General features: G+C 39.2%; 1 protein-coding gene across 1 annotated transcript in view; it reads left to right on the top strand.

Moving 5' to 3' along the window:
* The window catches only part of LOC126426657 (activated Cdc42 kinase-like), a 386,532-nt gene extending 376,232 nt beyond the window's left edge, over nt 1–10,300 (top strand). The window contains exon 21 of the mRNA XM_050088543.1: nt 10,132–10,300. Coding sequence (XP_049944500.1) covers nt 10,132–10,300 — 169 coding nt within the window. The remainder of the gene's footprint in view (nt 1–10,131) is intronic.
* Nucleotides 10,301–16,262: the final 5,962 nt, after the last annotated feature.

Genomic DNA, 16,262 nt, shown 5'->3' with positions numbered 1-16,262 from the left:
TGGATTTTTAAGCCTTCCTTCTGCTTTTAGTTTCTCCAATTTTGTGACTTTCGTTCCCATTGCTGCTGGTTTCCATTTTCGGTTTTTTACTGTTTCCTAAGTCACGGACCGGGCACTAATGACCATAGCAGTTTTGCACCCTAAAACCAAAACAAAAAAAAAAAAAAAACTTCCACCATCTCAGATGTGATCCTGAAAACTGTGGGGGTTCTCCAAACCCTAGATACAAATGTTATGCTTATTAACTTCCCCCCATACATGGAAGGCTGCTTTGTCAGAGAAAACATCATATGCTATATAGTTGGGGTTTTGGCTGATCCAGGGCAACATCTCAATAGTAAATTTGTGAAAAGCTGTAAGTCATTTTGCTTCAACACTTGCAAAATATGAACTGGCGCACGCAGCGGATGTGGACTTCCGGGCGCCCATTCATAAGAGCGCCTTATCACCTGCAGTTGTGCAATCAGCAACTTGATTTTAGCCCGCCGCGAGCCTAGTAATACTAGGGCTCGCGGCACCTCTCTCTCACACACTCCACAGCGCTCTCTCTCGCACACTCAAGGTCACGCGCTCTACTGTGGAGCCATCTATTGAGCACCCAGAGAAACACCCAGGGAGCATCCCAGGGTGCCCCAGAGAGCTACAACACCAAGAAGAATCGCTTCTCGGCTTTTGGCAAGATCAATGTGTAGTATTGTGGCCCTTAAAAGGGCCTTTTTTGAGAACTGCTTCAATGGTTATACAGAGTACAGTCACCCACAATGCGACAATCTTCCAAAGAGGATGAACCACTTGCCTTCACCCACAAGTGAATATTGCAATCAGAATTTATGTTAACACGTCTACGACAAGTCAAAGATAAACTCCCATTGCCTAAACCGGAAGAAGTAGAACTTTTCATTAAAGAAAAATTAAACCTCGCGCCACAAAACAAAGTAGGTCCATTTATAAGAACAAATTGAGCAGTTTTACCTACTCCCCTTACTTCGTTCTTTTTCCCCTTCGCAGAAGATGTCGAAGCACCAAGAGTGCCGTCCACATTTACAAGTGTTTTGTAAACAAGCAATCGTCGGCGACGACGATAACAACGTGGACCTACTTTGTTTTGTGGCGCGAGGTTTAATTTTTCTTTAATGAAAAGTTCTACTTCTACTGTTTAACTCTCATGATGCTAAGTGAACTGATTTTGATAGGCTTCTTTGGCAGGTCTCTCACCACCTATACTATTTCACCAGATGTGTGTTTTCTGTTAGGGCCAGACAGTCGGTTTACACTTCCAGTGGCTAGGAACTTCTTTTACCAATCCTTAATCAGCTTAATGCCTGGTGGCTCCATTTGACAGTCAAATCAGAATTTTCTTTGGGCAGCAATGGGTGATTTTGTTTTCACATACCGTGCTGCGCATTGGACTCTCTCTCTTCAGGTGTACTCATTCGTGGTCATTACTTAACATCAGAAATTAAACAAAAGAAGTTGTTTAGGGAAAAAAAATCTACACAAAACTTTTTGAGTTGTTTTACATGCTGCAAACCACAAGTACATGTGTATCATAGTTTTTCTTAATTGTGTATTGAAACCGTGGAGAGCTCAAGCAGGCATCAGTACTGTCTGCATGCTGCCAAAACTGCGTTCTGTTCCCTGCGGTAGTAGGTAATCACTTTGCAGTCTCAGTCTCTATCCAAAATCACATAACAATTCTGAAATTGATGTACATGATACACCTGCATAGCATCATAAACCTTATGAAAAATACGTTCTTAGGGTTTATTGGGCCAGCGTTACCCATTTGCTGAAATAGATGAAATCTTCATGTCTTGAAAGTTTCCGTTATTACTTAATTTCTTGAAGACTACTAAATCATGGAAGTAATTCAGACTTTGTGAACAGTGAGTGTCACACCCTACACTGGATGCTTTCACTACATCTCTGGAGACATAGGTCAGCACGGTGCCTGCCGTGGCGTTTGCTTTAATACGCACCAACTACTCTTTGGGTTATTTCTTTTCAGTTATTTTATTGTTTCTGTGGTGCAAGCTTCTATTGATATTGTCTCCAAGAATGTTTTGTTAACTTCTCCTATTTCATTCAGTAGTGATAAAAAATGTCATTCTTGCTTTTCCATTATGCAGGATTTTTTATGTATGTTTTTGTAGACATCTTCATCAGTTGTAATTTTCCAGCCCTCTTTTTCTTTCCGCACCCGCCAGTATTTTTTTAATGTTCTTTCTTTGACATACCAGTCATCTACTTTGCTTTGAGTTCAGTGTGAATCTCTTACATCAGTAAAAACTATCAGCCTTACCACTGAAATATAGTATTTTAGGGTGGTACCAGTAAGCCCAGCAGAATTGAATTCCCTCGTATAAAATGTTATATCTGCCGAACTGTGTTGTACATCGAAATGATTTTTGCAGACGCATAGAGTCTGCAAAATTTGCTGTGCATAGAGTTAGTGGTAAAGAAGTAAGAAATTAAAATGTGTTGATCGATGCTGAAGTTTCAGTGCATGAACAGTGAAACTGTATGATGGACAGAAAGCAAAAAGAAAGAAAGAAAAGGAGAAAGATGCGAGACGAGATACTGAGCAATTTCTCCCTGTTGAGCTTCCAAAATTTCTTGCTCACTGAACAAACACGAAGTATTTGTAGCAGAATCACAGAAAACTGTGAAACTTGATGAGTACACTCATGAAATTAGATAAATGTGATCATATTGGATCAGCTCTTTGTGACAGCTCCTGATATGTTGGCTAATGTTTTTTCAAAATAATTCTAGATACTAACAGCAGAAGGCAGCAGCAGTCAGGGGTCAGGTAATGAGACATCCACATATTGTTCTCATTCGCAGTGAGTTCAGTTCTCGAGCGACAGATAGCTAGTGTCGATAAAATTGTGGCCTGACCTATCGCAGGCACGGTCTTTATAACACAAATCGTAGCTAGAGTTGGAAGTTGCTAAGTGTTGTCATTATGAAGCACTGGATGAAAATAATTTGGGCAATTTTTGCTCCATTTTAACGAAAAGTAAGTTTTTCACACATCTCAATGTTTATCATGTCGTATCTCCTGAACTATCTATCATACAAAGATCTAACGTTTCAGTTGAATTAGGTGGCATATGTGGATACTGTCTAGAAAATGTGTTCCAAATAAATTTAGTGGTAAAGTAGTAGCAAATCAAAATATCATGTCTGATGCCGAAATTTTACTGTGTGAACAGCAAAACTGCAGTAAACGTGAACTTTTACCCTTTCATCTTTTTGTGTGAAGTGCCAATGAGAAGTTTCATCAAGGTTTGAAATTGTGTGTTAAGTTTGTTTGAAGTCGCTAAGCAGTCTCATTCTCAAATACTAGACAAATAAAATCAGAGTATTAGTTCACTGTGCACACTGTCTCAAGGCAAACGCAGAGTTTCTAACAATGAGGGTTAGTCAATTATTATCCGCAAAGTAGTTATAAAATGTTATCGTAATCAAATAGGAAACTTAAAAGAACATCATTTTTCAACATAGCCTCCTTGGGTTTCAATGCACTTGGTCCATCGTTGTACAAACCTCCTGATGCCCTCAGAAAAGAAGGTTCTCGGTTGAGCTGTAAGCCAGGAATGCACCGCTTCTTTCACTGCTTCATCAGAGGCAAATCGATGGCACCTTATTGCCTGAGTGGACCAAACAAGTGATACTCAGAAGAGGCAAGATCGGGACTATACGGAGGACGATCCAGTAATTCAAATGTGAGTTTCTGGAGCGTTTCAGCAGTGTGGGCTGCAGTATGCTGACGGGTATTGCCGTGTAACAACACAAAACCTTTCGACAGTAATCCTTCAGCGTTTGCTTCCAACTGCAGGCTTTAGCCTGGCAGTAAGCATCTCACTGTAACGTACACTGTTTATTGTTGTGCGCCTTTCCCTATAATGTTCCAGTACTGGACCTTGTGCATTCCAAAAAACCATAAGCATCAGTTTTCCAGCGGACGGTTGAGTCTTGAACTTTTTCTTGCACGGCGAATTTGGACGTTTCCATTCCGTACCCTGCCATTTACTCTCTGGCTCTTAATGATGGATCCATGTTTCATCAACAGTAATGATCCTGTCTAAGGAGTTGTCCCCTTCGTTACCATGGTGATCCAAATGTTTCTTGCAGATGTCCAAGTGCATGTGTTTATGCAACTGTGTGAGTTGTTTTGGAACCCATCTTGCACAAACTTTACGAAACCCAAGTCTGTTGTGGATGATTTCATAGGCAGAACTGTGGCTAATTTGCAGACGACGTGCCACTTCGTCAATAGTTAATGTCTGTCTAAGAGAATCATTTCATGTGAACATTCAATGGTTTCTTCATTTGTGGTGGAAATCGGTCGTCCGGCTCCTCCATCGTGCGTAACACTTGTGCGACCATTTCGGAATTTTTCAATCCATTCGCAGACACTCCGTTGAGGCAAAACACAGTTCCCGTACTGTACCGAAAGTGTTCGATGAATTTCGGCCCCTGATATGCCTTCCGAGCACAAAAAAACAGATCACTGAACGTTGCTCTTCTTTGGTGCAAATAGACAGCAGAGCAGCCAAGAGTAACAGCACGGCGGTGATAACAAAACTAACCTAGCAGCTTGAAAATTGCAAAGATATAACAACAAATATACAAAGCAAGCATCATCAACAGAAAACGACTGTGCTACCAAAATAAACAAAAAATATAACTAAACTGCGGATAATAATTGAGTTACCCTCGTATAACACTTGTCTTATTGTGTTTTGTACATAAGATTATACCCTTTAATGAGTAGTTGATTCTAAATTTTTAAATTCAGTCTATAATTATACAAAATATTGAAAGTTCAGTCCGTTATATAGGCAATGTGCAGCAGGATGATGGATTGTGCACCATTTTAGCTGCACTCTAATACAGATAGATTAGCAGTCCTAGAAGAAATGGGTTTGGATAAGAACAATACTAATATCACAAAAGTGACCTTTACAATTACATTTTCGAAAGTTAAATTTGTGGGTGAACTATCGGAAACCTACGAAACAAAAACGGAGGTTTGACAGGGGGTGGGCTCTCACCATTGTTGATCAATTGTGCGCTTGAGAAAAAAGTAGTAAGTGGAACACAAATGTAAAGAGTGGTATAAGACTGGATTGTAAAAACAAGAACCTTAAAGTAAATTGATGGAAGAAGCAAAGGGGCAAGTAATTGAACTAAAGAAACAAGCAGCTAAAACAGGTCACACCTTAAAGAAAAAGAAATAAGATCATGACAAACATCAAGAACCCACTAAAACACCTCAACAGTCGAGAACAAACGATTGAAATAGTAAAAGAATTTAAATATCTCAGAGAATGGGTTAGTTTGAATGATAGGAAAGCAAAGCAATGGAATACAGAAAAAATAAACTTGAACTGGCCGTCCAACCAACAAAAGATACGTACAGCAAAAAATCCCTTTCATGGAGGCCCAGAGTTACACATTACAAGACGGCTATTAAACCAGAAGGAGCGTATGCACAGGAACACTAAAGAACAACTTCAAATGCCAAATGGAGAAACTTGATATAAATGAAATAAAAATTTTAAGGAAAATTATAGTACCAAAATTCCAAGATAGTATAAATCAAGATCGTATAAATCAAAAATGAAACACACTACAAGAAAATTGAAAAAATTTCAGATATGGTGCAGAAAAAGGAGGATAAATTTTTATGCGCATCTTCTCAGAATGGACTCTTAACAGATTAATCAAACAAATCATTGACTTTTTCTGTAACAGCAAAACAAAACCCATTTGGTTCAAAGAAACTGAGAAATATGTAGTAGAACTAAAGATTTCAGAAAAATCACTTATCAATTGAATGGCTAAATTAATTACTGAAGATGAAAATATAAGGTTCTGAGACAAATCTACATAAAAACCCAAGCACATGATCTCAGGAGAGAGAAAAAGATGATCGGCAGAAAATGATTGATCCAACATACTCCAAAGATTGTGAAACAGATGAAGAAAAGATAGTGTTTTGTTATAGAGGATCACCTCTTGTCTTTAGTTAAACTGTATGCTCTTTCCATATTAGAAATTCTTACATATACTGCACTTATTTCTAATCCATTCTGCAGTATGTTTTCTCAACCATTTTTATTTTATCTGTTGGTATTGCTATTTATTTTAGTGCATTTAGTTTATTTCAGCTGAAGTTCCAAGACCTGTTCCATTTCTTATTTTACATAAAGAACTGATTTGAGCAATCAATGACCTCTCGGATTGGTGGAAAGAATTTAAAGTTATATTTATGTAAATGGCTTTTAATTGCTTTTAGGAATTTTTGAAATTGTGTTTCATAATACACAGCTGTCTTCTTTCTTCATTGTAACAATTAATTTTTGATTTTAAAAGCAACAATCAACAATGCATGTTATAAATCCAACCCTTTGTCATAAATTGGAAATATTCCGTCACAGCAAGATGTGTACATAACCTAATCATTCAATCCAGTCTTCAGTATTCAGTCTGAAATATGAGTGAAACAAATCGTATTGACTGTCTACTGCTTAAAACAGTCCCTAAACAGGATTTACATAATGATTATTCCTTTTAGAGCTCAAAGATGATGAGAGTATAAAGTATAATTGATTGTTACAATAGAGAAACATTACAGTTGTTTATTGTAGAGTGTTAGTACAGTCTCTCCCTGCCTATAAAATGTTCTTTCTAAGGAACTATTCAGTTTCTTGCAAATGTTAGCTTAACTTGTAATTTTTTTTATTTTACCACTGTACTTCCAGAATGGCTCCATTTTTTTTCCCAAAAGAACCTCTACAGAGTACTCTATTTCCCGCCATGTCTTTGACAACTTCTCTTCTGTCACCATCTGTACAGTATCTCATACCCCAGATAGCACAGTAAGCCAGTTTCAAACTTGTTTCCAGATGTAAAGTTCAAGTATATAAGTTTGATCAAAGCTGGAATATTCAGGCCTGTTAGTTGGATTCAAGCTTGAAACAAACATCAAAGTTGGCAGAGTTCAAGCTATATTTCAAGCTTGACTTATCAAGTTTGGCTCCAGCTGTATCTACACACACGGAATACAGCCTGGTATTTACAGCTTGTTTTGAGCTACATAATTATTAATCTGAATTTATTGAACCTAATTAATTAAATAAATATCAGAATGGAAAAGGTGTGAGAAAAAAATTATCAAGACATGTATGTTTAAATTTTTCTATTGTCAAAGTGTTTAAAATTGTTTTATTTTAAAATTTAATTATTCTGAAGCCCCTCCGGCCCCAGCACACAGACCAGAGCAGGATCAAATATCGCTGACTTCTGCCGGTATAATGATCCTGTAACAGGTAAAAGAAAATGTTAGCCATACCTAAACATAAAAAATGTAAAAAGTTGAAACTGATCAACCTAAATATAATTTATGCCCCAGATTAGGAAAATAACTTCAAACTCACTGATGTAGTAAGAATCATTAACTAGCATAAATGTCACTGAGTAAGCAGCTGCTTCTGGTGACTTCATTCCAAAGAGTTAAAAAGTAATTTGAAATAAATATTTGCTTGAAATTTTTGAAGTAAAGATGACATTTGGGTAATTTTGCAATGACTTCATGAAGAAGCCACCTATCACTATTTCTAACAGTTTCAGGGCCATTTAATCTGAATTATAAAGAAACTACTGTTTAGAAAAATGTAGACGTTTTATTCTATGCACAATTATTTTTTGGTGAGTAAACCTGAATCAAAATGAAATAAAAGATGAAATCGAAATGAATTTAAGAAATTATCAGTTCAGTGGAACTGAAATGTAAAAGAACAAAAAAAGGCGAGATTTTAAAAAGGTAAAATAACATTAAGTTTTAATTTATTGGTGCCACGTAGTAGAGAGCTAGTTTAAAATGACCTCTTTTTGCTGAACAACTTATAATATGTATTCTTAGCTGGTAATCCATTTCACTTTCATCCAGGCTCAATTTTTCTATGTAAAAGAATATGATATTTCTTTACGTTACGTAATAATATTTAACATTCGTAATATTAGCGTACCACTAGAGAAAAATGCACCAACGTACCTGTAATACATTACATATCCTCTTCAGGCCCGGTGTAGCAGCAAGGCAGGAGACGCCACACACTTACCGAACTATTTTCCAGTATAAAACAAACTCCACAACAGTCAACAATCATTAACGCGCGTCACAAAGGTAAAATGGCCGTAAACCTAGCAAAGTCAGTGCAAGGCTTATAAACGCTTGTGGCGCTTTCTGTGGACGTCTGTGGAAGCTATGCTGTGCGCGCATCTGCTGTACAGCCTTCCAGGGAAATTACAGGTTATTTCGAGCTTGGGAAAATTATTTTAATTCAAGATAAATTTTTACAGCTTGATGTAAACTGTGTAACAGGTTGATTTTTCAATCTTGAATTTTCAACTGAACCTAAACTCAATATCCACCTTGAAATAAGGTTGAGTGCTAGCTGGGACAGATGGTGTAACAGTTTGCACATCAGAAACTTGTGAACTGAAAGCTTTACCCTTACCTTAACTCATTAAAAACAGTCAAAATGGGTTGTGTGTGATGACTGCGTCGGCCAAGGTGTTGGACCGTCTGTGCTAAGCTGTCTGTGTGGAAAGGTTTCACCCGACCAAAACTAGCAAACTAATAGCCCCCAGTGTGGTGGAGCACCATTGTGTTGAAACACTACCCGTTGTTCAAATCACTGCCACTGATGTGCTGTGTGAAGAGTAGAAGAGTGCTCGTAAGAACTTCATGAGTTAAGTTACCATTTTCAACAAACTGCATAGCTCCTAAGAAATATTTTTTTGTTAGCAGGCAAAGACTTAATACTCACCCTGTATTATGCTGTTCTAAAAATGCTAGGCAAGAATAGATGGAAAGTCATCGAGTAAAATAGAAGTAATATCCGGCATTCCCCAACGAACTGTTATAGGCCCTCTGTTGTTCCTGAACTATATTAACGACATAGGAGACAATCTGAGTAGCTGTCTTAAATTGTTTGCAGATGATGCTGTCATTTACCGTCTTCTAAAGTCATCAGATGATCAAAACGACTTGCAAAATGATTTAGATAAGATATCTGTATGGTGTGAAAAGTGGCAGTTGACCCTGAATAAGGAAAAGTTTGAAGTTATTCACATGAGTACTAAAAGAAATCGGCTAAATTTCGATTACACAATAAGTCACACAAATCTGAGGGCTGTAAATTCAACTAAATACTTAGGGACTACAGTTACAAATAACCTAAATTGGAATGATCACATAGATAATATTGTGGGTAGAGCAATCCAAAGACTGTGATTCATTGGGAGAACACTTAGAAGGTGCAACAGGTCTACTAAAGAGACTGCTTACACCACGCTTGCCCGCCCTATTCTGGAGTACTGCTGTGCAGTGTGGGATCCATATCAGGTGAGAGTGACGGATGACATTGAAAAAGTACAAAGAAGGGCAGCTCGTTTTGTACTATTGCGAAGTAGGGGAGATAGTGTCACAGGCATGATACGTGAATTGGAGTGGCAATCATTGAAAGCAAAGGCGATTTTCGTTGCGACAGGATCTTCTCACGGAATTTCAATCAGCAGTTTTTTCCTCCGATTGCGAAAACATTCTGTTGGCACCCACCTACATAGGGAGAAATGATCATCACGATAAAATCAGAGAAATCAGGGCTCGCACAGAAAAATTTAAGTGCTCGTTTTTCCAGCGTGCCGTTAGAGAATGGAACTGTAGAGAGAGCATGAAGGTGATTCATTGAACCCTCTGCCAGGCACTTTATTGTGAATAGCAGAGTAATCACATAGATGTCGATGTAGATGTATGTGATGTTTGAACTCCAAATTTAAGATCTGTGTAATTTTTTCCTAAAATTCAGTTAAACTGTAAATGTGATAACCCATCCACCTGTCTTAGACCTGCTTTTAATTCCAGTGGCTGAGGCTTTCATCCATAAATCTGCCTTCGGAGATTATTAATAATTTTTAATTGGTCACACTTCATTTATTTCCCTGTGTTTTGGCCATTTACGTATATTAAAGTTACTGCCTTGTCGAGTGTCTGTCACACTGCGGACTCGTCAACTCCAGACGTAGCTGATGTGCCCTGTGGGTCGGTTGCAGGTTTGAGCGGGCTCCCTCGCCCCACCCGCTCCTCCCCCGCCCCCGCGCCTGCGGCGGCCGCGGGCAGAGCGGAGCCTCCGCAGCAGCTCCGGCGCGCCTCGGGCACACTGCACACCTCTTCGAATTGGTCTTCCAGGGTCTCCTTCTTTTCTACACATTTTGTATATAATTGCATTTTTGTTACTCTGTACATTGGGTTTGTTACTGCAGCCCCATTGCAAATCAAAACGAGCACAGATGCTCGAGATTTTTTTAGACAGTGTATTACAGTATTTAAGCTTTTTACAGCGTATTTTAGTGAGCAGATGTGAATGACCCTTTTTGCTACTTCATGTGGTAGTACTGTGTGTGTGTGTGTGTGTGTGTGTGTGTGTGTGTGTGTGTGATGCTTCCACACTGTAAAAGAGCCCAAAGTCTTTTGTTTTTAATAGTTTATATAAGTTACATAGTGTACAAAGATTGCTGTACTGATACCCTGCAAAAGCAGCATACAGCCATGTGAAGTCTTGACAGCTTTGAAAACTTCATCTGGCAACATGGATCGATCTCTCTCTCTCTCTCTCTCTCTCTCTCTCTCTCTCTCTCTCCCCCCCTCTCCCTCTCCCTCTCTCTCTCTCCCTCTCTCTCTCTCTCTCTCTCTCTCTCTCCCCCTCTCTCCCTCTCTCCCTCTCTCTCTCTCTCTCTCTCTCTCTCTCTCTCTCTCTCTCTCTCTCTCTCTCTCTCCCTCCCCCCTCTCCCTCTCTCTCTCTCTCTCTCTCTCTCTCTCTCTCCCTCCCCCCTCTCCCTCTCTCTCTCTCTCTCTCTCTCTCTCTCTCCCTCCCCCCTCTCCCTCTCTCCCTCCCTCCCTCTCTCTCTCTCTCTCTCTCTCTCTCTCTCTCTCTCTCTTCCCCCCCCTCTCTCCCCTCTCCCTTTCCCTCTTCCCCCCCCCCCCTCTCTCTCTCTCTCTCTCTCTCTCTCTCTCTCTCTCCCCCTCTCTCTCCCTCCCTCCCTCCCTCCCTCCCTCCCCACCCCACCTCAAGAATAAACTACCTATAGAAATACCTCTTTATGAAAAGGAAAATTCACTTCAAAAAAAGTGTAACATTACAGTCTGGCTGAATGGCTGACCAGTACTTAACATTCAGGAGACAACATTTCAAGTACGGCCTATAGACACTTGTCAGGCCTGGTAGTGTAGTGGTAAACAGAGAGGTTGTGGGATTGAAGCCTGACTGAGCCATGAAAATTTGCAGTCTGCATTTAATCTGGTCTTCACCTGTCAGTGATGTGGACAGTGGCTAAGAGTGATGTGAGGTTCATATTCTCCATTACACTGCAGGTTACCTCTCTTGCGGTTGGGTAACTGGGGTATGTTGTAGACATACAAGTTGCCGGAGTGGTGTCCAACAAGTATTATAAACACTTTTACCAGTACGGAAAAAACTTTACTTCACTTTCAGAACTGTTGGTTCCTCTCTCTCAGGAAGAAGATAGGACAGGCTATGAAAGATTGCAAAGGAGCAGGAGCTCATTCACCACTCAGACCCACTTTTCTGTGTGTACATTGGCAGTACTTCAAATTGCCTCTCCTTGAGGTCAATTCTAGAAGTATCTCTGTTAGTAGCATCACTGAGAATTAGGAGTGTCACCTTTTGTTTCTGGAAACAAATATATCCCACTTAATACTCGTCACTTGTCCGAGTTGAGTTAGCTTGGGGGAGCAGTATTTCATTCTCAATAACAGTTCTCCAGAGAAATTAGCAACCTATAAGCATTACTCAAACATGTATTGAATGTGGTCCTAATAGTCTAATCTCTCTCACTATTTTTAATGGTTTGTTCGAATCAGAAACATCAGACTACAAATAAAGAGCAAAAAGAAGCAAGTCAAAGTTATGGGTGTTGAACAGACAAGTAAACTTTCGGCATTTGTATCAGATGCACACAATACAGACAGGTAAATATGTGCAGAGCACTAGTTTAGCCTAGAAGCAAGTGATATCAATTTAAGACTTGAAATGAAAAAGGCTCTAAGTGCCAAAATCGTGAATTTGAGGAAAATGAGTTTTAAGTGTACTGGATAATTAATGTCTATAATTGCACTATTAATATGTTTTATTTGAAAGTTAAGAGTAGTATGGATCTAGTTTCCAAAGGAAATTACGAACATTCTATTTTAATAGTATGAAAAACTTACTGAAAATGGAAATTCAATGAAAAACTCTACGTGGCGTAGCTCAGTACTCGGCAAAAAGGTTGCATTTTCGTGATGCCCCTTACTCGTACACCTTTTCTGAAAAATAGGGACACCTTCCCAAGCCTCCTGGTCTTAACTACATGAGGCTTAAGTTTATCCAACCAGAGCCACTGTACTTTTGATATGTTTAGATTTGCTGTATTACAATCTGCTGCTTTCTTGAAATCCAACAAGGTAGATGCATTCATGTTACTGATTATAAATGGCTGTATCATGTCTTTTACATCTTGTGGAACAATACATCTGGTAATTCAAGAATTAACATTATGTACAGTTATGTGCAGATTAACGATCAGTAATGAGACTTATTTCTTGTGCTAGATGAGATTTTACAGAATGGATTTATTGCTTGAATAGTGTATTCATCCCCTCCATTTTTCAGCTTTTCCCTTATTGCAGCCACAGTACCTTCTCCTTTAATTTGTCACTTCTTTCCATTCAAACTGTTACAAACACCTGCTGCCTCCACCATTTTATCTAACACTGAGGAGTAAGCGTGTGGAACATAGAGCCTTAAATGTCTTAACAGCAGTGGCTGTTAAACTGCATCCCATCTATTGGTTGCATTTGTTATTACATTTTGTTTGTGGCAGTTTGAGCCTTTTACACATTAGTGGGCTTCACACGTCAATCACATTTAACACAAAACTTCAAAATTCCCTGTTATACCACTTAGAGCCTTGTTTATTTCAAGTCTTCAATTGTGTTAGCATCCCAACATTCTGACTAGTGCTACTATACAGACCCTGTGAATACAACGATAGTCCGCAGCTCGTGGTCGTGCGGTAGCGTTCTCGCTTCCCACGCCCGGGTTCCCGGGTTCGATTCCCGGTGGGGTCAGGTATTTTCTCTGCCTCGTGATGACTGGGTGTTGTGTGCTGTCCTTAGGTTAGTTAGGTTTAAGTAGTTCTAAGTTCTAGGGGACTGATGACCATAGATGTTAAGTCCCATAGTGCTCAGAGCCATTTGAACCAATACAACGATAGTTAAAATACCATCAAACGGGGTGATTTCGGACGGTTTTGTTGTTATTTTGATTGTAACTTTCATATATATCGTTAAATTAAATTGATTGTAATGGAAGTGGTAGGGTATATGTGTAACAAATAAAATATCGCAGAACCAGAAAGTGTATGTGTAGGTATATTTGAGGCAGTTAAATAAAGTGTCCGATGTCACCCCCATGAATTGGGGTGATTTCGGACACGTGTGTTTTTTAAATCTCTGTCCGAAGTTACAGTTATAGACGGCAAATTTGGACAGTTACTGCCTTTTTTTTTTAAATTCTACATTCTTTTTATTTGATTTTGGTGACATTTTAAGGCAGCCCTTTGTTACGAATAAGTGATATGGAATGATATAATGGATTTTATATGTTACACATAAGTTTTTATTTTGCAAGAATTTAAATAAACAGTCTCTTTGTTCACTTCTGCACGAGCTCATTTAATATTTTCGCTTAAGCGAATGGGAAGATCTTCTGACTGTTGTTTGAGGAATAAATGCACCCATTCTTCTCCTGGCAAATTATTATGAAATTTCTTCTCTTTTCGGCTAGATTTATCAAGGTAGCCTTTAACTAAATATCTAATATCCAATTTAGTGAAGGGAAATCCCCAATATGCAGCCCTCAAGATACCTTCTTCTTTATTTAGCACTGGCTGTTCTCCCATTTTTTTCGGATGTGCTTCCTGCACTTTATTTTGTAGGGTTGATTTAGGTATACCATACGAATCGCATGCTTTTCTGTACGATTATTTACCACTCTGAATATCACGAACAGCTTTATCTAAAAATTCCAGGTCATAATTACACCATACTGTAGCATCTCTCCTGCTCTTATACGTTCTTGACATAGTCCGAAATCAACCCACACAGTACACAGTTTTACAAAAACCGTCGTTATTTTATAACCTTGCACGAGAAACCTTGCTGTTAGCTATTGAGCACGTCGACAATTACGGTTACAATAACTTCCCGCTCGGCCCAACAATAGAAAGTTTCCACTTTACGATAATGCACGGATTTTTAACACTGAGACTGTTCGTCAATTATTCACCTAGTGAAACAATTGACGCAAAATAAAAGTTGTGGAAAGTGATAAATGCAATCTTGTGTTTAAAATAACTGGCACACAGACGTTAAAATAAGTAGCTCTTTGTTTCTATGCAGTAACAAAGAGCAAATAAGCCATACTGTCCGAATTCGCCCTGGTGTCCAAAATCACCCCGTTTGACGGTACCGTTCAGAAGCCAAAACCGTGCACTTTTGAACATGTGCTTTACAGTAATATTCATAAGTTACTGCTATCACAAATTCGTTGAGATTTTGTCATGCAATAGTCAATTGTTCATCAGTAGTCGTGTATTAAGCTTTAGTTGTCACAGTTCAGTAAATTACGCATTTGTTCATTGAAAGCGTTATACTGTATAACACTTCATCGAATAACATCAGATAAAATAGCAAATGCGCTTCTGCATACTTACAAAGCATTGAGTAATAAAGCTGCGACCTATAGGGTCTCAAACTTTGCTCGAATGAACCAGAGAAGGGCAACACAGAAGCTACTGCCAGAAACTGGTTAAAGGCTTTTGTGATGGATGCATTGTGTTCCAGGAGGCTCTTTTAAATCTTCTGATTAAAACTTGTTCAGCTCACACAGAATTTTGAAGGTTCTATATGGTTTTGCTTGTAGTTAAAGGAAAAGAGAGAAAGAAACTGGTCATCAGTAGTCGTGTATTAAGCTTTAGTTGCCACAGTTCAGTAAATTACGCATTTGTTCATTGAAAGTGTTATACTGTATAACACTTCATCGAATAACATCAGATAAAATAGCAAATGCACTTCTGCGTAGTTATAAAGCATTGAGTAATAAAGCTGCAACCTATAGGGTCTCAAACTTTGCTCAAATGAGCCAGAGAAGGGCAACACAGGAACTACTGCCAGAAACTGGTTAAAGGCTTTTGTGCTGGATGCATTGTGTTCCAGGAGGCTCTTTTAAATCTTCTGATTAAAACTTGTTAAGCTCACACAGAATTTTGAAGGTTTTATGTGGTTTTGCTTGTAGTTAAAGGAAAAGAGAGAAAGAAACTGGTCACGAAATAATAAAAAAAGACGAAGTGCTACCTAAGCCCACTGCATGACTTGACCAACAGTACTAGAAAGCTGCTTTTCTTAACATCACAAACCACAATTTTGCCAACTTTGCAAGCATATTTTTGGCACTCCCATCACAAGGTATCTGTTCCTGAGACGCTTTGAGATGCATTTCCTTTGCTGTACTTTTACAAAAATTTGCACCCCTGAGCACACTACTCTTTGCCCTGATTTTCCTGAGCTCTGGTAGAGTGTGGCATGGAACCAGAGAGAGTATTGCCCACCTCCTGCCTCTTGTGATTTGTATAGTGTGTCTGCCAGAGTAGAAATGACATACGGAAATAAGAATTGCTCCATTAGGACCCAATGCCACGCTTTTTGTTCCTGTTTTACAACTTTTGCAGATTACCATCCAGTTTTCTAGTACTGGTATATTATTTGTGGCTCTTTTTTGCAACCCACCACGATTGCCTCTCCTGTACCACCCTCTCAGAATAGCACTCGCACTCAGCTTTGTCAGTTATTTGATGTATACAGGGTGTTTCACAGTTCGTATTACAGGTTTCTGCGAGTTGCAGAAGAGACTTAGCAGGTAATGCCTGTACATATCCAGCGATCACAGGCCCTGCAGACCTTGACCTGCTTCCACAAGCTGCCTCCATTCCTTTCTGTCTTCTGATCAGTCTCCAATACCCAGCGCTAGCACGTCCTCCTCCAAGTCACCCGTCCCTCGCCGCCTCGGTCATCCTGTGGGGCGTCTGGTGTTCGGTTTCCACTCGAGTGCTTTCTTTGCCTGTCT

Source organism: Schistocerca serialis, chromosome 11 (genome assembly GCF_023864345.2).
Source record: "Schistocerca serialis cubense isolate TAMUIC-IGC-003099 chromosome 11, iqSchSeri2.2, whole genome shotgun sequence".
NCBI classification, from domain to species: domain Eukaryota; kingdom Metazoa; phylum Arthropoda; class Insecta; order Orthoptera; family Acrididae; genus Schistocerca; species Schistocerca serialis.
Note: the sequence above shows the minus strand (reverse complement) of the source record. Positions and strands in the feature narration are given on the sequence as shown.